This window comes from Xenopus tropicalis, chromosome 6 (assembly GCF_000004195.4).
Source record: "Xenopus tropicalis strain Nigerian chromosome 6, UCB_Xtro_10.0, whole genome shotgun sequence".
Taxonomy (NCBI): Eukaryota; Metazoa; Chordata; class Amphibia; order Anura; family Pipidae; genus Xenopus; species Xenopus tropicalis.
The window spans coordinates 106,127,767-106,150,521 of NC_030682.2; the positions used below are offsets into that span (position 1 = coordinate 106,127,767).

Consider the following 22,755-nt stretch of genomic DNA (forward strand, 5'->3'; position numbering starts at 1 on the left):
TGTTATGGTTGAGGTTAAAGACATACAAGAAGGATTCATGTGCCTCCATAGTAAGCAAAAGCCATTCTTACTGCAAGCAGGGGAGGAGCTGCAGTGTTTGTGGCAACTGTATACAGTATGTTACTAGTAATATATACAGTTTAAGTAGTGTTATATGCACTAGTGATACATACTGTATATATATATATATACGTATGGGTCCATGGCATCAATTTAGATCTATATAAATATATTCTTTTACATTTTACATAATGCCTGCAGACAATGCAGACACATAAGAGTTGATTCGGTTATTATCTTTATCTCTTTAGGGTAAATCTGCATGAGTCTGATCATTAGACTGATAAATAAGAAAAGCGAAAGCGGGACAAAGGAATAAGGAGAGTGAGAAATTATGCAGACACTTCATTTGCTCAATTACAAGTCTTGTCATTGCATCTAATTAGGCCAGTTATTAAGAGCGGAGCAAGACACAGGTTCTTTGTGATTGGTTATTTGCTGGAACATCACATGACCTGCTGTAACCCCTTCAGTGTGCAATCTGTATGGAAGCTCTGCCAATTAATTCATTTTTGCATTTATTTTTCAGTGTGTTAGTAATAAATCTTTCCATTAACAAATTTACCCCTTGACTGACAGTAAATATGTCTGGGTGATGCAGGACTCTTCCTTGGCAGTTTCATACATTAGCATTTAGCACATAATGCAATTCTATCAATCCTCAGCCTTTGGCTGCAGCTGGGATTCTGGAAGTTACATTCACAATAAATAAAGGGGCATAGTTAGGATATCCCTGGAGTTCATACTAAAATAAACCTTAAAAATTATATAATACGACCTTCTATATATTAGTATATAGAAAAGTAATAGTATATATTACTATATATATATTAGTAAATATATTAGTAAAGCATAGCGCAGATCTGTCCTTACTACCCTGCTTTTATGAACTGCCCTAAGCGGCTGGGGACCCAGGGCAAATGCCCTTCCCTCGGTACCCTGGCTCTGGTTGCGCCCCTGGTGATAACTAAGCATGGAGCCATAGCGCAATACAAAGCAAAGGCCACAGAGTTAATGGGCAGAGAGAGGAGGGGAGGTAACACAGGGAGGTGCGGCCTCGCAGTCTATCACCACCTCCAAAAAGGTATCGTAGCGACTGCCCCCCGCTCGCGTTTATTTCCCAGTGTCAGGGCGCCGGTATCCAAGCAACAGCGCCAGCGCACATACATGGGGACACTGTGCAGCTGGGTCGCAGAACATCGCATCGCCTGGTAAAGCGACTCATGGGGAACCGAGAGGGCACCGAGCAGCAGCTCTTGGGTGCGGGATTGGGAGGAGAGAAAGCGCATCCCTCTCACATACAATGAGGCAGAGGCGCAGCTGTAGGAGTAATAACTCTGCTCATGTACAATGGGAGACTGGCTGCTCTGCGCGACCCTATCGCTGCTGGAGGTTAAGGCACCAAGAGCGGCATTAGGGAGGCTTCAGTGATCAGCTCGCCGGAGATCTGACAGGGGAGAGCGACCAGTGCTGCTGTCATGTTCCCTTGGCCGGTAAAGTTGCTCCCGATCTGCTCGCGTTGGCCGGCGGCTTCCACTTTCTCCAGTCTTCCCGGTGAGTGAGGGCTAGCAGCCAGCCAGCCACTTCCCTGGCCCCACTAGCCATTCAGCAGTCTGTGCGCTCTCAGACCTTCTCTGGCGCTTTTATTCTCCTACTGCCATTTTGAGGAGAAAAAAAAACAGCTGCAATGGGAAATAGGATGCGCCGCACACCAGCTCTGGATGCTACGAGAGCTTTTATCTGCTATAATAGGTAGTGCTACCCTGAGAAATACTTCTCCAAGTGCTAATATTAGTAAAGCATAGCGCCAACCCGGCCTTACTACTCTGCCAGAAATCAATTCCAATATGTTCTATTGATCTGGTTACACCGTGATGCTGAAAGCTACTTGTTATTGGTTTGGAAATGGAATATAATTAACCTTGGTAATCTCAGGCTACACTGAGTAACTAGGAGGGCGAGCTTTACTAAGGATAATATGTGCCTCTCCTTATTGCCATAACTATTGTCATTATGTATTTTATATAGTCTAAAAAACAAGTTCACAACAAGAATATAGTTTAGAAGATAAAAAATATGTTCTATTTTGTTATTTATTCGGTCATTTTATGTCCTCTCATGAATATTTTTAGATCCAGTTAAGCTAACATGCCAAACTTAGAATAATAAAAAGATAATTTTTTAAATAAATTATCCTTCTGTAATTTGCTAATATTGTGTACTCTCCTTACACCCCTTCACTCCCAAAGGGGCCTGCACAGTGTCACAGAGTACTGGGCTGCTTTTCTTGCAAAAAAAGTGCTTCACGCAGAGCTGGGCATTTTTACAAGTTCTTCCGATATAAATGAATATTATTATTATCCTTTATTGCTCCACTTTGGCATCAGCTGTTCTGGGTGCACTACTTTAACTGACCCAGGACCCACTTGTACAAGGGAGGCACCATTCTGTCATTTCATTGTTGTCAGAGCAGACTACAGCTGAATGGATTTGCAATTGTAGCAGAGGCAGCAGGGAGACTGTGAGATATATATATATATATATATATAAATATATTACTCATAGAACTGTTGCTGGTATTTCTGATTGCTGGTGTTGCTGGGATTTCTGATTTAAATGACCTTTTAAAGTGGCATTGCATTTGCCTTTGGCATCAGATATTCTCTTTTGTTGCCCATAATTGCTTGCATCTTGTTCCTAGTTCTGTTATTTCGTCATGCCCCCCAGTACCAGCCACCTGAGCCCTTTGTCTTGCCTACACCTACCTCCCAGTGCCAGGATCTGTTCCCCTGCATCTAACTGCCATTTTACTGTCATCCCTTTGCTCCTTTCCAACCCATATCCATGACATCTGAATACCTGAACTAATGCATATTTCTGGAATCCTCACTTGCCTGGCTGTGCAATAATACCCCTATTTGGGATATACTCTAAGTGCAAGTTATCTTATTAGTGAAAAAGTTGTTGTATGTAGGTGCACATTGTATAGACGAAGGCACAATATGGTAAACCCATGTGATATAAACCATAGCAGGATGCGTGTTATAATGGCACGAGGCAAGTTATGTTTTAGGAGGCTTCATTAAATTATAGGAATATAAGAAGACATCAGTATCAGAGAAAGAAGCAGAATCCAGATGTCAGGTAAAGACTGGGAAGCCACAACTTCAAAATGGAGTAAGGAAGGGCATGTTCATTCGTGCTGGAGGCAAAGGCAGATGGCCATAGAAAGAAACCTGACAAACCATAAAAGAGCTAGAATGGCACTGATACTCTCACGACTGAAATAGGGAATAATTCACCCACGATGCATACACGGATGTCCTGTAGAACTATTACATTCAGCAGCAGAATGGTAATCATTCAGTACAACTTTGCAATAACATGAGGATTTATCTCCTTTATAGATCCACTTTATCACTTAGTTCTTCACATTTTTGCAGTGCTTAGTGACCAAGAACGCTTCCTTTTCATATCGATGGGGAAGATGATTTGGAAAATGGGGTGCCATCTGTTTGTGCCTTTCAGCTGTGAGTGGACCATTTGTATTGGTGCAGTGCCCAGAACAAGATCTAGTAGTGCAGTTCATTAAGCATCGATTTGGAATGGAAACACTGTAAACTCTTCCTATTCCACGTAATTATGCTGCACGCTCTCTCGCTTTCCAAAATCAAACAGACTTCGTTCTTTTTTTTTTTTTTTCTTTTTATAATGATTTGAAAGTGAATAGCTTCTCAGCCCCGGAGCAATAGTCCTGTCTGTTGTTTCACTTCTAATTCAGTCAATCAGCTCTTATAAAACAGGGATAATATAACTGCACTGATGTGGTTCAATAAATAGAGGACCAGAGCTACAGTGTTGGTGACCTGTGGGAATTTGCCCATGATGCTCTGCTGTCCAATTAAAACTGTCCCCTTTATTTATCACTAGACAACCTCACAGACACAGCACCAAATTATAACTGCCAGCCGGCAGCCTGGGCACTTCTGAACTGGCATTAAAAAGGCAGTAAAATAGTTTAAAACCATCATATTTTGTATTATTGAGTTTCATTGATAAAATTAGTAAAAGCTGAATATCACCAAGCAGCTTTTTTCTCATGATGCCATACACATTATAATCTTCAGTAGCATTAATTACATTTTGTTTTTGTAATGGGGATTCTCAAAATGTCTTCTCTGCACAAAAAAAAAAAAATTTACAGAGAGGAATCAACAGTAAAGTGGCTTGCTTGGCCAGGCATTTCTTTGTGCTGTAGTTTTAGGATCAGATAATTGCAAGGCATTGCGAGCTACAATGATGTGTTTTATTGATTTTTTCTGCTTATTTCCTCTGCTCAGAGTGGGTTCCAGGCAATCTAGAAAACACAAACAAGCAGCCGTCTGTAGCTTATAGCATTTTAGCTCATCCTCTCTGTGCTGAAATTCCCTTTTCTAAACCCCATTTGATATGGCAAAGCTCTAAAGCTACATGGTTTATATGTAGTGTTATATATCTAACAAAGGCACAAAATAATTGGTAATTAAAAAAATCAGAGTCTCCCAGGTTGCTTAATATTTCTGTTTGTCGTTTGAGGTCTGAAGTTGTACAATTGAGTTAATGCCAGACATAATCTGTAAGATATAAGAATACCCAGACATATCCCATGATAGCAGATGCAGCAATCTGGCTTTGCAATTTAACATTACCCTCTTAGTGGAAAACTGCCTTCCTTATAGTCTCACTTCAGGCACATTCTATGTTTTTGCTTGTCAACACAAATGTCTTCACAAAGGGCTAATCATTCATTCATTTATGTCACTGAAACTAAATAGTGACAAGTGGCAAGAACTGGAAAGATTTAGGATATAGGAATACAATTAAAAATCAGCTTACAGTGTGATTTAGTTATTCAGGGACAATGCATGGGTGTGTTAATACACAGTCATACTCACTTGTTTTACAACAGGCATGACACATACTTGGCCTTTCTAGTCTATATTTGTATTAGGGAATCAGGAAGAAAGCTGCCTTCTCTGTGCATAATAGTTTTGGGATTATTTGCATTTGCTTGATAATTTGGTTACCTTGGGTATCACAGCTGCTAAACTTTAAGGGCTGTGACAGACAGTGAGATTAGTCGCCGCGCGACAAATCTCCCTTGTCGCGGGCGACTAATCTCCCAGAAATGCCGTCCCATCAGCTAGAATGTAAATTGCCTTGAGAGGAAACCTCTGCGCTGTGTATGCCATCCAACCGGCGAGTGGTCTGTCACAGCCCTAAAAAGGCATACTTCATAGCTAGTAAGACTGACACAACGGAAGTTGTGGACAGAATATTAACATTCTATCCACTACAAGGTTAGCATCAGTTCCTGTTTCAGGTGGACTGACCCAGTTTAATGTCCCCATGGAAAAATTACCCCTGTAAGCATCGTTGCCCCCAAAAGCTGTGCCCAGCTGTCCCTGTGGCCAATCGTTGCTATTCCAGGACAGGAGGAAGGAAGGTGTGATCTTCTGTCACTTGACCCTCTTTCCTCCTTCCACATACTCCCTACTTCCCACGCCAGCATTTCTGTGGCACTTTGCTGCTCTGCCCCACGCTACTTGCCCTTTAGACACTGCCTGACACAGCTGTGATCATTGGCTCTTACTGCTGGCTCCTTCAGTTCTGAACTTTGGAAATATTGCTTGCATTATGGTTTTAGGACTGGTAATACAGGTATCGGACCCCTTATCCGGAAACCCGTTATCCAGAAAGCTCCGAATTACGGAAAGCCCGTCTCCCATAGACTCCATTATAAGCAAATAATTCAGAATTTTAAAACTGATTTCCTTTTTTTATGTAGAAATAAAACAGAACCTTGTAATTGATCCCAACTAAGATATAAATAATCCTTATTGGATGCAAAGCAATCCTATTGGGTTTAATTAATGTTTTATTAATTTTTTAGTAGACTTAAGGTATGGAGATCCAAATTATGGAAAGACCCCTTATCCGGAATACCCTTGGTCCCGAGCATTCTGGATAATGGGTCCTATACCTGTATATATATTTTATTTGCAGTCATTAAGCTGCTGAAATTCTATCTTTCGCTGTCTGTCTTTTAGTAAAAAATTTGCACATGGGGCTAATAACCAGCAGCAACCAATTAGATGTTTTCTTTCAAACACATGACCAGTAAATATTGCTAACTTTTTTGGTTGCTTTGGGTTACTAGATCTGTTGTTACTTTTATTATATTATCACTTTTTTATAATTGGCTAAATCCTAAGTATTTAGCCAAATCCAAACCTTAAAAGTCATGTAAATTTAAAGCTCTGGACAACTAAAGTGATTTTCTTTCCTTCAGATTTGAATATGCAAGTTAGGACTTGTTTCTGTAATTGGCAAAATCTTTAGTTGGTGATTTAGTATTCATCCAAATCCAAACATTATGGATTATGGATTACTATTTTTTTGCCAGTTACAAGTAATAGCTAGTAATGTTCATGTGTGACATGAGGTTTTCTAGTAGTATCTTAATGCAGGGATGTTCAGCCATTAAACTACAAATCCTATCTCCACATACAGCGGTGGTTCTCAAAATGTGCTGCTGACTCTCTAGGTCTAGGAGGTGCCCAGAATAAAGGCCAGTAACAGTGACATGAGGTTTTCTAGATACTTTAGTAAGCCCAGTTTAAAGGTCAGCTAGGATGAAATTTGTGGTGAATATTTTTTCTGTCCTAGATATTCTTGGCACTGTTAGACAAATTATTGGACATAAAAATTGGACTTGCACCTAAATAGTTCAAAAGCCATCGCTTTACAGCATCTGGCCTGTAGGGTTCTTTAAGTTAAACAGCAAATGGACTAGCATGGATTGGACATCCTTAGTTGGTGGGGATTGGATTCAGTGGCATGTAGTGTGATGCAATCCAGACCAGGCCTTGAAAAAACCTGTAAAAGTACCTTTACAGGTATATGTTCAGATTGTTGCGCTGTGGAAGAGTTAGGATGGTAAATAATGATGTAAAAGGGCTAAGGAATTGCAGTTTAGGGGTCTACAAGAAGCAACAGGTAATGGCCCATTTGTAGAACTATAGAGGATCTTGCAAGATGCATTACTGTGGAGCTACACCAACACAGGTTTTTAAAGCTGTTGTTGAACTGCAGTTTAAGATGTTAGTTACAAAGGAGTTTTGGGAATTGTACATCTGTAATAATGTCAAGTATGAAAAACTATAGAGAGAAAAGAAAACCTAGTGTTATACATGTTCACATTAGAGCACCTGTACTATACCTAAAGATATTTGAGAAATATCATGTGCCTTGCTGATTGCTAAGGACCTGGGAATTTTTGGGATAAGGGTTCTTTCTGTAATTTTGATCTCCATACTTTGTCTACTAAAAATCATTTAAACATTAAATAAACCCAAAAAGATTGTTTTGCCACCAATAAGGATTAATTATATCTTAGTTATGATCAATTACAAGCTACAGTTTTATTATTACATAGAAAAAGTATATAATGTTTAAAAATATGAATTATTTGATTAAAATTGAGTCTATGGAAGATGGCCTTCCTGTAATTCACAGCTTTCCGGATAATAGGCTTCTGGATAACGGATCATATACCTGTACAACATTACATGTTTTGGTCTCCTACGTGCCCTTTATCAGCTGCATTCTTTTGGATAAGCAGGAAGGACTAAACCCTGCCCCAACAATAAATGCATTAACCCAACTCTCAAATGTGGCCCCATTTCCTATACATGTTGGGCAAATAAAGTTTCATGTAATTTCGCAATTAAAAAAAAAATCACATTTGAATGATAAACTGCTCTATCACCTGAACTACCACAATTTAACATAGAGCCATAAAGCTTCACTGAAAGCTGACCTTTCATTAGGGCCCCACATTATCGCACAAGATAAGTAAATATATAGGATAATAATGATGTATTCACCCTAACTGACCTACAGAGCTTGGCTTGGCAAAAGGCCGATTCTCACCCTATAGACAATCATGGCCCAACTGACATGTACCTTTGCAAAGGCGAAGAAGCACTCCAGTGTGTCGGCAATGCCTTTAAATCATTTATTTGCAGAAATGTACAAACAGCGCAAGCTTTCGGGGGTGACCCCTACTTCAGGTGCAATGTATGTAAGTGGTGTGCTGAAGATTTTTGTTTACACCAACTGACATGTAAGCCATCAATATACAGTATCCTCTGAAATATTTCGGCATCTTAAAACCTTTTACTGTATATATATATATATATATACAGTATATGTGTGTGTACTTCCTTTCCAACTGGAACAACATATTATTTATATTTCCGTTTCTAGCTTCCAGTTACACTGTAAATACAGTGTATAGCCAAAGTGGCCAGCCTTTGAGCTTGAGCTTTCAGAAGGAGCCAGCGCTACACATTAGAACTGCTTTCAGATAACCTATTGTTTCTTCTACTCAGTGTAACTGGGGGAGTCCCAAGCCAGACTTTCATTTCTTACAACTGAGTGCTATTCTGATATCTACTGGGAGCTGCTATCTTGCTCCCTTCCCATTGTTCTGCTGATTGGCTGCTGGGAGGGGCAGCACACTTGCAGCACAGCAGTAAAGTGTGATTGAACTTTATCCAAGGACAGGTCACATGGCTGTGGCACCCTAGGAAATGAATAATATGGCTAGCCCCATGTGAAATTTCAAAATTAAATTAAAAAAAATCTGTGTTTTTGAAAAATGGATTTCAATGCAGGATTCTGCTGGAGAAGCTCTATAACTGATATGTTTTGAATATGTTTTCTAGTGACAGTATTCCTTTAATGCCTCCTTCTATCATATTGTGAATAATGTAACCCCTATTGTAAAATACAGGTATGGGATCCGTTATCCAGAAACCCATTATTCAGAAAGCTCAGTTACAGGAAGGCAATCTACCATAGACTCAATTTTAATCAAATAATTCTAGTTTTTATAAATGATTTCCCTTTTCTCTGTAATAATAAAACAGTACCTTGTACTTGATCCCAACTAAGATATAATTACCCCTTATTGGTGGCAAAAAAAATCCTATTGGGTTTATTTAATGTTTAAATGAATTTCAAGTAGACTTAAGGTATGGCATCCAAATCACAGGAAGAATCCCTTATCTGGAAACATCAGGTCCCATGCATTCTGGATAACAGGTCCCATACCTGTATAAGGGTATTATTAATATTACTATTATTATGTCATCAAGGAGTTTCATGACCCTATAGGGCATTTATAATGGTCATGAAACTCCAAGGTGACATTTAATATCCTCATATTTTACAGCAGGGTGTGCATTGTTTACTATAATACAGGTATCACACCCCTTATCTGGAAACCCATTATCCAGAAAGTTCAGAATTATGGAAAGGGCATCTCCCATAGACTCCATTTTGATAGATATAATCCACATTTTTAATAATGGTTTCTTTTTTCTCTGTAATAATAAAAAAGTACATTGTACTTGATTCCAACCAAATATAATTATTCCTTATTGGAGCCAAAACAATCCTATTAAGCTTAATTACTGTTTACAGTGGCTTGCAAAAGTATTTGGCCCCCTTGAACTTTTCCACATTTTGTCACATTGCAGCCACAAACATGAATCAATTTTATTGGAATTCCACGTGAAAGACCAATACAAAGTGGTGTACACGTGAGAAGTAGAACGAAAATCATACATGATTTCAAACATTTTTTACAAATAAATAACTGCAAAGTGGGGTGTGCGTAATTATTCAGCCCCCTGAGTCAATACTTTGTAGAACCACCTTTTGCTGCAATTACAGCTGCCAGTCTTTTAGGGTATGTCTCTACCAGCTTTGCACATCTAGAGACTGAAATCCTTGCCCATTCTTCTTTGCAAAACAGCTCCAGCTCAGTCAGATTAGATGGACAGCGTTTGTGAACAGCAGTTTTCAGATCTTGCCACAGATTCTCCATTGGATTTAGATCTGGACTTTGACTGGGCCATTCTAACACATGGATATGTTTTGTTTTAAACCATTCCATTGTTGCCCTGGCTTTATGTTTAGGGTCGTTGTCCTGCTGGAAGGTGAACCTCCGTCCCAGTCTCAAGTCTTTTGCAGACTCCAAGAGGTTTTCTTCCAAGATTGCCCTGTATTTGGCTCCATCCATCTTCCCATCAACTCTGACCAGCTTCCCTGTCCCTGCTGAAGAGAAGCACCCCCAGAGCATGATGCTGCCACCACCATATTTGACAGTGGGGATGGTGTGTTCAGAGTGATGTGCAGTGTTAGTTTTCCGCCACACATAGCATTTTGCATTTTGGCCAAAAAGTTCTATTTTGGTCTCATCTGACCAGAGCACCTTCTTCCACATGTTTGCTGTGTCCCCCACATGGCTTGTGGCAAACTGCAAACGGGACTTATGGTTTTCTGTTATCAATGGCTTTCTTCTTGCCACTCTTCCATAAAGGCCAACTTTGTGCAGTGCACGACTAATAGTTGTCCTATGGACAGATTCCCCCACCTGAGCTGTAGATCTCTGCAGCTCCCCCAGAGTCACCATGGGCCTCTTGGCTGCATTTCTGATCAGCGCTCTCCTTGTTCGGCCTGTGAGTTTAGGGGGACGGCCTTGTCTTGGTAGGTTTACAGTTGTGCCATACTCCTTCCATTTCTGAATGATCGCTTGAACAGTGCTCCGTGGGATGTTCAAGGCTTTGGAAATCTTTTTGTAGCCTAAGCCTGCTTTAAATTTCTCAATAACTTTATCCCTGACCTGTCTGGTGTGTTCTTTGGACTTCATGGTGTTGTTGCTCCCAATATTCTCTTAGACAACCTCTGAGGCCGTCACAGAGCAGCTGTATTTGTACTGACATTAGATTACACACAGGTGCACTCTATTTAGTCATTAGCACTCATCAGGCAATGTCATATGGGCAACTGACTGCACTCAGACCAAAGGGGGCTGAATAATTACGCACACCCCACTTTGCAGTTATTTATTTGTAAAAAAATGTTTGGAATCATGTAAGTATCAATCAGTCATCAATCAGCCATCTTTTTGCATCATTTATAAGAATATTATTTACAGGATATTCATGGCTCTTGTGCAGACTTAAAGGAGAGCTAAAGCCTAACTAAAGAAATAGGGTAGAAATTTTGTACATTATGTTTGAATGTAGGGAGTGAAAGAGAGAGCAGGGTCAAATGTGACTTCTAGACAGCGAGCTTGTGGAGCTGGGGTTATATTAATATTTTCCATGCAGACAGTGATGTCAGGCAGTGAGAAGGAGTTGGAGGTTGGGAAGATGACAAGCTCGGTTTTGTCCATGTTGATTTTTAGGTAACGAGAGGACATGAATGCTGAAATTGCAGTTAGACAGTTGGAGACACAAGCTAGGAGTGAGGGCAGGTCTGGGGAAGAAAGGTATATTTGGGTATCGTCTGCATATAAATGATAGTGAAATCCAAAGGAGCTGATTAATTGACCCAGACCAGTGGTGTAGATTGAAAATAGAAGGGGTCCAAGAACAGAGCCTTGATGTACTCCAACTAAGAGAGGCTGAGGAGAGGAGGTGGAGGTTGAATGGGAGACACTGAAGGAACAGTTGGAAAGATAGGAGGAGAGCCAAGATAGAGCCTTATCTCGAGTCCCCAGTGAGGATAGAATATGGAGCAAGAGAGAATGATCAACAGTGTCAAAAGCTGCAGAAAGGTTAAGCAGGATTAAAAGAGAATAGTGACCCTTTGCTTTGGCAGCGACTAAGCCATTCGCCATTTCTGTAAAGTGGTGGGGGTGAAAGCCAGACTGAAATGAGTCAAGTAGATAGTCAACAGATAGAAATAAACATCACTGAATTTAATTGAAAGTACATTTTTAATTAAAAATGTATGCAAAAACAGTTTTTGGGTGGGCATCCCGTTTAATTTGTAAGCATCTTTTTTTTAATTTTTTCCACCTCTGCCCCCTTCTACCTTTCCATTTTTTTAATTAGTCCGCCTTTTGATTGCACATTTCCCTCTTTTCTCTCCTGTTATATCCTCTTCACTCAGTGTTTTCCTTTGCTCTTTTGTTCCCCTTCCCTCTCACTTTTCCTTTTGACTTCACCCCATTACTCAGCCTACTTGTTTATGCAGACGAGAAGCACCCCCCAGTCTTCTGCGCTGCTTTCCTCTCTTAGGGAGTAAAGTGCTCATTGCTATAAGAAAGGCACTACTTCACTGCATGCAGATTGACTTCTCATCGGCAACACTTATTTTTGCTGACTGCCAGCACAAACAGCAGGTTTTTGGTCTGTTCAGCACAGATCCGCTTACAGGAGTTAGCAGGGGTTCAAAGCTGAATCTTTTGACATTTAATTGCAGCAATGTGCTGTCCTGTTAGTATGGAAGCATGGGGCATTCATCTGACTTTATACTCTGCTTTTGATATACAATTCCCAGCATGCCTTTGGTTAATAAAGAGATATAATATGAAGAAAACACATCTGCTGTGACTAAACAGAATTGTCAGCACTGCAATGAGAACCTTAAGGCAGAAACACAGAACCAGGAATCAGCAGAAAATGAATAAAAGGTAGGCAGACTTGCTGGTAAGTCAAAGGCTAGTGAGTGGAATGGTTCCTTTGTTCTATTTAGCTTTTAGATGCCATCTTAGCTTTTAGATGCCCTTTTATCAAATCAGGGTCAGTGGTATTGGTACATATTGTAAAATGGCTCAGAAAGGATTTTTCCATGTGGGGCATCCTGGAGATGGCTCTCTTTGCTTTATTGTGAATAAGGTGAAGGCTAAATAACTTTCATGAAATATGGTTTGAAAGAGATGTTCTCCCTTTTTTAAAGAAAAACATTCTAAGCACCATTCTAATATACTTGAATGTAATAACTGTTGAAAGCAGTATGTGTTTGTACTCTGCCCGAATGCCTTGCAAACATCTTTTAGCTTCCTTCACTCAGGTCTGTTAATCACAGAACATGCAAGGTATTGTGGGCATTGGAGTCTAGGCTAGAGGGAAGCTCATTTCTTTTAGAGGAGGCTATATAATAAAAAGTGCAAAATTTACTCCAGGAGTTGCCACGTATAGCAGCCAATTGGCAGGCAGTATTTACTAGTAACCTGTTTAAAAGCATACATCTCATTGGATGCTATGGGGTACTGCACCTGGGCAAACTTTAGGTCATTTAATGTTGAATTCAGGGGTCACTAGTGCAGTATTATGCTCATACTACTTATTAGTGATGTGCCAGCTGACCAGAAGTACACTCTCCTCTGCATCTAAGATTCACTGTCTGGGTGAAGTTCCTACAATGGCAACATTTTGCTGGTTAGGGTCAGGTGTGTGTTAGGATTGGGATCGGATTAGGTTACTAACTACTGCTACTTATGTTACAGTATACACAATAACACTGAGCTTTACAGGGGACATGCATGTTCTGCAAGCTGAACTACATTGGCGCTTGTTGTGATTTTGTAGTTTAATGGGGTGTCAATGCGAGGCATAAAGCTTAAAAGAATTTGTAATAAATATTAACCTCTCTAATATATTTGTGTAAGTACTATGGTCAACAACACCACTCACCAAAGTGATATTTAAAAGTGTTTTTAATGTGTGACAATAAGTTACAGAAGCTATTAACACCATCAAAGAAAAGGCTTTTTTTGTGATAAAAAAGAAATGGAATTATGTTAGATATGCATTATAGCTATTGTTTTAAGTTAAAAAAATTTTTTTTTAATTTTTTTCCAATAAAAAGTGCAGAACTGTGAAATTGAAAGCACTACCTTCTTTGGCCTTGGGAGTCATTGTGGGGTTATAAGAAATCAGTCATTGACACACAGGCAGCAGGTGGGGGGAGAGAGGGGCTTGTTAATATAGGAATCATTACCTAATACTCTATCCCCCATGTGTAATTAAAGGTGCTAACTTTTGCCCAGGAGCAAACCAACTGAGCAACCAGTCAGCAGGTAGATTTTACTGTTAATCCGTTTAAAAGCAAGAGCAAATTTAGATTTTTTTTTATAGGGTGGGGTAGTAAGGGTAAAAGAAAACAAGGATATATTAATGATATATAATAAAATACATAAAAAAATGGTTATTTAAAGATTAGCTTAGACAGAATACATTTTCAACTAAAGATTCATTTATTTAGTGCATGTTGAACATAGATGTATATGCTCCCTATAAAGAGCTCTGAATGAGTTTGGTATAGATGTAGAAAAGAAGGATTAACAGATAATTCATATGTTCAGTAGACAGTAGGTGTTTAGGTTGCAAGCAGAGTCCAGTTCCACATAATTCTTGCTCTATACTAGATAACAACACAGTCAGGTAAATGTACAGTATCACTACTTGTACTACATCATCACGGGAGGAATGGACAGGTGCAAAAAAACATTTTAGCAGGGGAAAACACAATTACACAGTTATTACAATCCAGGTAGTATACCAGAGGCCATGAAGTATTATACCTGTAGTAGAAACTCCATATATCCAAAAGTTTAGTGGTGCCCCTGCTTCCAGGTTGTATGGCTTGATCACCATGTTGCATATCTTGAATAGCAAAAGGAAAGGTACTTACATGCATTTAAGGCATTTAGTACTCATATTTAGATAATGTATAAGGACAGGGTTAAAGGCCTTGGTGGAAATGGAACAGGTCTTGGTCAGGTGTTTCATGGACAACTCACCTCTAGAAGGTTGACATTACTAACTCAATAAATATTACAGTGATTGCAAAGAAAAAGGCATGGCTGATGCAGCTAATCTGTACTAGATTTAATCATTCCAGATTTATAATTATAATACCAAATCAAAAACAACCCAAAGATCAGTTCGATAATTTTATATGACAAGTCAAAGCAATTGTCCCCATCATGAGGACCTTTGTCAAGACAGCATTACTGTACATCCCTCAAACAAACCATTTACTTATTTATATTGCTACTATTTTCATGATTGTTTCCAAACACCATAATATGGTCTTGGTGGGACATGTTGGCACCAAGTCTGTAAAGTTTATTTAAGTGGGAGAAGAGTGCATGCCATTGAGACCTTCAGAACGTTTGCCATGAAAGGGACCAACGCACTGACCCCGAAAGTTATAATTTTTTTCTTTTACTAATGTCTTTTATAAGCTTGTACAAAATGCTTTTGTATATTAGTGTTTAGACTATTTCACTGTTTTGTGGGAAGCTAGAGAAAACAATGTAGTCAATGAACTTTTTCCAGATATTTTACTGTTTTTCTGTATGTGTTTTTATTCTTCAGGAGCTGGAGTGACTTGCAGAGAATTGTGAGGTCAGCATGATTGCCACAGGAGGTCTTTTAAGGATCTCCGCTCGGAAACAGGACCCTCTCAGGCAAAAATCACAAACTCCAAAACGAAAGCGGAAAGCAAAAAAGAAACGCAAGAATGATGTGGTTGTAGTAAAAGGCAAGCTTAAACTTTGCTCTGTGTCTGGATTAATTGCTCTTTGTGGAATTTTAGTTCTTCTAGTTGGGATTGCTATGGCGGTTATGGGTTACTGGCCAAAAAGTAACTCAGTTTATAACGGAGGCATAGGGTCAAATCAAGCCAAATATGCTTCAGGTGATACAAATAAGATTGCAAATGGAAATCAATCCCGGAGCCATCAGAGCAGTAATGGATACAATCAGGACACCTTTAAAGCAAGTGACCATAATATTAGCAGAAGTCTGCAGCATAAAACATCACCAGGTTTTTTTGCTGGCCTGTTTTCTGGATACTTGCATTCAGATAATCTTAAAGTTTTTGGACCTCTAATAATGGGCATTGGAATATTTCTTTTTATATGCGCGAATGCTGTTCTTCATGAAAACAGAGACAAGAAAACTAAGATCATTAATTTAAGAGACCTCTATTCTACAGTGATTGATGTTCATGGCCTAAAATGCAAAGATGGGACTCCATTAAATGGTTTTGTGAACTATGTTCAGTCTCGGAGCATAGACATTAAAAGTGGGGATAGCTTTGGGGCTGCCATGCTGGCTAAGAGTTCCTGGCATTCTGCTCTTGGAAGTTCCATTACTTTTTCACCTCCAAATCTAAGAGAAACAAGGACGTCATCCCCTAAGGCTTGTCGTCAGCCACTGGAACCACCAGATTTGGATGATGCAGTATATAGTATTTACAGAGAGCGCTCAGCATCTGCTTTGCCCTTTGACAGTGTTTCAGGGAGAGAAGGGGAAAAGGATCCCCTCTCATTTTCACCAGAGAAAGGATGGAGTAGGAGCAGCACTTGCTCAATCGTTGGTTCTTCGCTTAGTGCATTTACACTGCCCATTGTCAAGCTAGATAGATGCCTTTTGGAAAAGAAAGGAGAAGATACATTAGAAAATAAAAGTGCCAAAGACTTAGATAAAGAGGAAATACAATTGAGTTTGACCAACCTTAGCCATGCAGACTTGAACTGGGAAATTCCCAAGAACAATAAAAAATTACTCTTACGACGGCAGAGCACAAGCTGTCTACCTGACTTCAGAAGACCTATATCGCCTGGGCTTTTGTCAGATTTGGGTAGCCAGTCTCTAAGTAGCACAGACCTAGACTGCAGCTTTCTGGTAAAAGCTTCTCCGTGTGGCAAAACAAAACCAGTGATTCTTACTGATTCTCTCCCTACAGCTTCATTAATGAGAAGAAACTCTCAGAGTTCAGAATCAGACCAATCAAGCAATAAGGGCTACATTCACCTTGAGGAGGCAGGAACCTCCTTTGAGTCAATAGACACTGCAAACAATAAAATTCAAGACTGTGAAGAACCCCAAACAACCCTTACGGACACAGGCACAAATGAATCTTTGGAAGAGACCAATCAGGAACAAAACGTAGAAATCCTGCAGAAGCAGTATACCAATAAAGAAAAACTGTTGATGGTCTCCAGATCTCATGTTAATTTGGGTGAAAATGATTTAAATGTTACGAGCATATAAGGCACAAGGAAAATTAGTTGAGAAGGTTATTCAGTCTTTCACCTTCATGTTGTTTCCTTAACATACTGTATTTCTAAATTGCCAATATCCAAAGGTCTACACAGGTTCAACAATTACAATGGTATTGGTTCGTAACTAAGAGAGAGTCACTTTAGCAACTTATTTTGATTGTATGTATACGTCTGACCAAACGTCAAGCTATAGTTAATGCAGGTCCTAACACTTCAAAAATGGTATGATAGATTATTTTGACAATACTGTGCACTTTCATTCTGAGTTTCAGTACAATTTTTCTGCTGATGGCATGACAGTTATCGCTTTGTTATGGCTCTTTGGTTTGGCTTTCCAAACATGAAATCAGCAAGACTGCCTTGCAACTATATAAACTGAATGATTTTTATTTTTATGATAAGATAATTTAATGACTGTACATTTAAGAATTAGCTAACAAAGTATTCAAACACATTTTAAAATGACCCCCGATTTGGTCTATTGAAGGGGGGGGGGGACTGTTAGAATTACTGTTAAAATATGTATTTGAGTGTTTATGGACATTAATAAAAAATAGCAATCAAAATCAATTAAAAAATCTTATATTACTTCCAAATGATCAAGTTTTAGGGTGATACCATTTAAGCAAAGGGCCTAGCTTTGGTGCCATTTAATGAAAAATATCCTTTTAGTATTTATTTATTAACAGCATGCAAATGATGTTGCATACAACAGCAGAATATTGCATTGAGGAGTGAGCTATTGCTGGTTACAATAGACTTGATTTTATAGGAATGGAAAACAAGTAGATTGCATGATAAAAATCTATATTTTAATATTTCTCAAGAATAGATATAGAAAACAGTTTTCATTTTCAGCCTCAGAATATATAATAACATTGTTTTTAGCAGAGGTAATTATTTTCATCAAAGTACAAACCCATTATTGAAACAAATATCCAATTTATTTTGCCTCCTTTCCTATCTAGATGTGTTATTACAACAGTGCATTAAATGAACATACACAATGGTTATTTTATTTCAATTATAAACCTGCTCTTTTTAACAACCCAGCTTCCATCTGGGAATATAACACAGGCTTTGGCTTATTCTTGGAGGAGGTCAATTGATGTGGGTTGGTAAATGCAGCCTCTTCTATTAGAGCATTGCAGGCAGTAACAGTGGCTTCCCATCAGTATTATTATCATTAGAGTCAGCATAGAGGTTCACTTGTTTGGCAGTGCAAAATGTAATAGGGGAAGAGTTTTTACCACATTTTGACAGTTCATGATATTACATATTCATGTAAGAGTTTGGGATGTAACACTTCAGAAGAATATTGAATAGTGGGGAATGGGGCACTTATTAAGAGTTAATGCAAAAAAGCTGACAAAATAAACCCAACCTACCACCCACAAACATGCTAATATGGATCTGACCTCTTAGCCAGGCTCATTGATAAAAAACCAAGCAAAAAAATATTTACACTTTAATTTAATCTGTTAAAATAGAATGAAAGCTTAAAAAAGGAATATGGCTACCAGCTATCTCTACCAGCCCAAAGGTTCAGAAGTCCAATAACTGTAATGATCCATGTTTCAAAGCTTATTAGGCCATCTTTTGAGAGTCAGTGGCACTACACATGCTCAGTGTTCTCTGGACTGCTAAGCTTACGGATCTTTGGAAATCATGTATCTTAAGCAGAAAGTGAGGTAATATTTGTCATAGAAACGGTTGATACTGATTCGTACTCAGATTTATTACAAAATGCACTGGTTTTATGTAACCATCATCTAAATTAAAATAAATTAAACTTAATTACTAATCAGCCTTGGTTCATGGATTATATATTGTATATACACACTGCATGTGATTCGGAGCCTTAACAGAGTGTCCCAGATCTTTATTGCATAAGGTCTTTGGTGGCCTTGGGCTGGTATCTTAATTATATTTTGAGCTTTAGTTCTCCCTACACATATTTTTGTTAACTGTCCCTTAAGTGTTTTGCTGCTATAACATATAATATTGAGTAACTATTTTCTTTAAATTTGGTTATCAGCTCTTTAATTCTATTTTGTAAGCTTGATAACAAACTCTTTCTTTATGACTAATGTTTTTCACAACATGGTATATTTATGCCTTTGTCCGAGAATGTTAATGGCTGCACATAACGGAAGCCTAGGCATTATGAAACATGTTGCATGTTATGTAATAGGATGTCAGGGGCAGCACAGAGAATGCAGACAGCATGCAGTTCTAATATTATCATCCAGCAAGGGAGAGCTACAGTATAATTATTTATGTTTAATTGCTAAAAATAATAGTTAACATCTCTAAGAACAGGGTATTCATGCTAGCAATGAAAAAGATCTCTAAACAGCCTGAGCCTGGTGATTTAGAATATATCTCAGCTGTTGATACAGAATTCCATAACTGCATTTTTCTGCCAGAAAATCTGCATCTTGACTAAATCCTACTTTTCATTTCTCTTGTGTTCAACAGTAGTTTGAATATCATTTTAGCTTGTGTTTGGAAGAACATTCTTGACAGTAGCTAATAACCATATTTATGGTTCCAGAATATGGTTGTGAAAGATGAGGCATCTAGCTTTTACTGAACTACATATCCTGGCACCCAGTATTTTCTAGGATGTTATAAATTACAACTTATAAGAACTAAATAATGCAATGATAGTTAATGAAGTGCATTCACCTTATAGTAGAACTAAAGCCTAAAAAGATTATGGCTAGAAATGCTGCATTTGATATATTGAACTTTCTGTATTGGCCCAGAGGTTCAGCTGCCCTAACAACAACCCATATCTCCAAAGTTGTAGAGAGGGACATAACTACAGAGTAAGGGGGGGGGGGCAGAAGTGTATAGGGCCCAGTAAGGCCTTAAATAATTAGCAATTTCAATATATCTTGGAAGAATGTGCCAACTTTCCAATGTTTTGGGCTTCTAAACTGAGTGTGCTGTGTGACCCGATAACATCTAGTTACACTACTGGTTTTAGACCCTGTATATTTTGAGTTGACCCCTAAACTCATGCATCTGACAGTAGCCCAGAGCATGTGCTGTAAATCAGCAAGAAAGAAGCGAAGTTACTGGGGACATAGATCTTCACTGCTACATGGCTGTTGTAAAGTGTAGCATTTCCTGCCTATTTTTTTGTTGAGCTTTAGTTTTCCTTTAAAGAAAATCTGAAGCAGCTATCACTGCATACTCATTCCATTTAAATTACAATAAAACTGCCAAAATAAAAAAAAAATCCTGTTTCTCCAAGACAGAATAGGCCAAGGCAGTCTGTTTAGGCAACCGTTATCCTTTGCTAAATATTGGCATAATACACAGTTACATTGCATGACTGTTTCAAATGCCACTGCCTATGTAAAGATATATTCCATAGCATATACAAGTGAGAATCTGTTTAATGCCAGCTGAAGCCTTATTAAAACTGAATTATCTTTTGATTCAGAAATATCTTCCTTTAAAGACAATATATATAAATATACATGTATTTCATGATTATAGAGGAGTGTTTAGGATTTTTCATATTGTACATTAGCGCAAAAAACATATTTTGATTATAATAACAGAAGTACATATGTTACCGTTTTCACCTTTACCTTTTAAAAAACCTTGGAAACTGCTACGTAATGCAAAGCCCAAGCTATGGAAAGAGACATTTTAAGCAACAATAAGAGCACCTGTGTCCTTTCTATGGCAACATTTAGTTTATTGCAGCGTGCTTAAAAAGGTTGATCCATTTGAGAGCTCCTTCCAGTCTGTAGCTTGGTGCCTTTGCTATAATACTATTATAAAGAATTCTACTTAGACATTCTATAAAAACATTGATTTTTACTATATATTTAAGACAAATACACAATTATATGTCATGAAATTTGAAAAGCAATATTTTATTTACCTGCCAGGCACACATTTAGTGCATATAGTGCAAAATTGTAATGCTTAATTCAGTACCTGGCCTTTTAAGAACTCCTGGACAAACCTATACTAGTCAATATCGGAGTCTTTAACTGTATTTAATCACTTTGATTTAAAATTTGTAGTAAATAGAAGCCCATATATTTGTGAAGAACTCAAAAAGAGTAAAAACTTCTGAATTTTAGATACTTTTAGAATGGTTAACTTGTGTCCCCATATGCTTAATATCACAGATGTTCATTATATAATAATACCTGAGTATTAAACATGCAGTAAAGCCAATTTACTGTCCTGTAAAGTAGTTTGTTGTAGTTTAGGATGGCTAATGTTGATTTTACTCAATTACCTTTATACCTGATGTTTTTTGTTTTTAATTATTTGTACCTATAGGAAACTGCCCTTCGGGTCTCACTCACATGGAAAACTTTACTGTTGTCAGAAAGGGGTTCCACTACCTCTGCCTAGTTAGAACTACCAATTTGTCAGTGTAAATTAGCCCTTAGCCAAAGCCATGGAATTGTGCATAGGATCTTTGGTTCTAGGTATTAATATTGCTCCAAATTTAAAAGAAAGAGTTTTCAGAACAAAACTGGTTTTTGAGATGTACGGAACAAAATGTAATCATTTATTAGCATATCGAATCATGTTTGCAAAATTGTATCACTATAAAGGATGCTTTGTCAGAGGGAATACTGTGTTGTTAATGTAAAATATAAATCTGTTGGTATCTCTATATCTGTCTCTGTTTAACGTGTATTTTCTTTTCAGGGCAAAAATAGCAGGTATATCACTGTTTCCGTTATACTCCTATTCATTTTATGACTTTACATTTGCAAAGAACCAAAATGTGACAAGACAAATAACCCATAGACCAATGTGATCTTCTTATCAAAAACTGATTTGCCTTAAATTTGTCCCACACATATTTGATTTTTTTTTTTTACTGTATAAGACTCTGCCATGCCATCTGGAAGGGTGTGCCATCTATCTATGACCTCTCGGTACCTTGTTTACTATTCAGTTATGCTTCCTCCAAAGTCACATTGATGCCATAGTCTACTGAGGACAGATTTTAATGAATTCCCTTGATATCTGTCACAACAGATATCAACATCCATTCCCTTTTTTGTGTGGCTTAAAGAAGTGGCATAAAGGTGAGCTGCAGAAAAATATATATTTTAGTATCAGATTGCCAACTTGGGTGTTCAATAACTTATATAGGATACTGTATAGAGCAACCAATTCTCACTGTAACTATTGGAGAGCATTCAGAATGATGAAAAAAAATGTATTATTTTGTAAGAATGATAAGAATAATGAAAATGTCTGTACATGTAACATATAACTATATTGCTGTGTGATCTTGGTTGCAAGCTCAATTTGGAAAGTGGCAGGCAAACAATTTCATTCATTTTTGGTTTATGCGGGGTAACAAAGACTGCAATGTTGTATGCACATTTCTCATGAATATAATGACTAAAATTGTTGAATAACGTACACCAATTATTCATAATATGTTTGGCACAGCAATTCCTCCCTGTAATACAACCTGGCAACACTGATGGTGTTTTAGTAATGAAAGAGATCTCTAAACAGCCTAAGCCTGGTGCTTTAGAATAGTTCTCAGCTGTTGATACAGAATTCCATAAATTTAGCATGCATTTTTCTGTTGGAAAATCTGCATCGTGAATAAATCCTACCTTTTTCATTTCTCTTGTGTTCAACAGTGGTTTGAATATCATTTTAGCTGACTTGTGTTTGGAAGAACAATCTTGACAGTAGCAATCACTGACCTACATTTCACTGTTTCTTCCATCCAGCTTTTTTTTTTGTCTGTCCAAAGAGGT

General features: G+C 38.1%; 1 protein-coding gene across 2 annotated transcripts; it reads left to right on the forward strand.

Moving 5' to 3' along the window:
- Positions 1–1,123: 1,123 nt before the first annotated feature.
- On the forward strand, positions 1,124–22,620 carry tmem200c (transmembrane protein 200C). 2 transcript variants are annotated; one of them, XM_002938055.5, is made up of 2 exons: positions 1,124–1,614; positions 15,288–22,620. In XM_002938055.5, the coding sequence occupies exon 2, from the start codon at positions 15,324–15,326 to the stop codon at positions 16,968–16,970; it is 1,647 nt and encodes a 548-aa protein (XP_002938101.2). In that variant the 5' UTR covers positions 1,124–1,614; positions 15,288–15,323; the 3' UTR covers positions 16,971–22,620. The 2 variants fall into 2 exon arrangements, with proteins under 2 accessions (XP_002938101.2, XP_031759907.1); XM_031904047.1 differs by lacking the exon at positions 1,124–1,614 and adding an exon at positions 12,483–12,595.
- Positions 22,621–22,755: the final 135 nt, after the last annotated feature.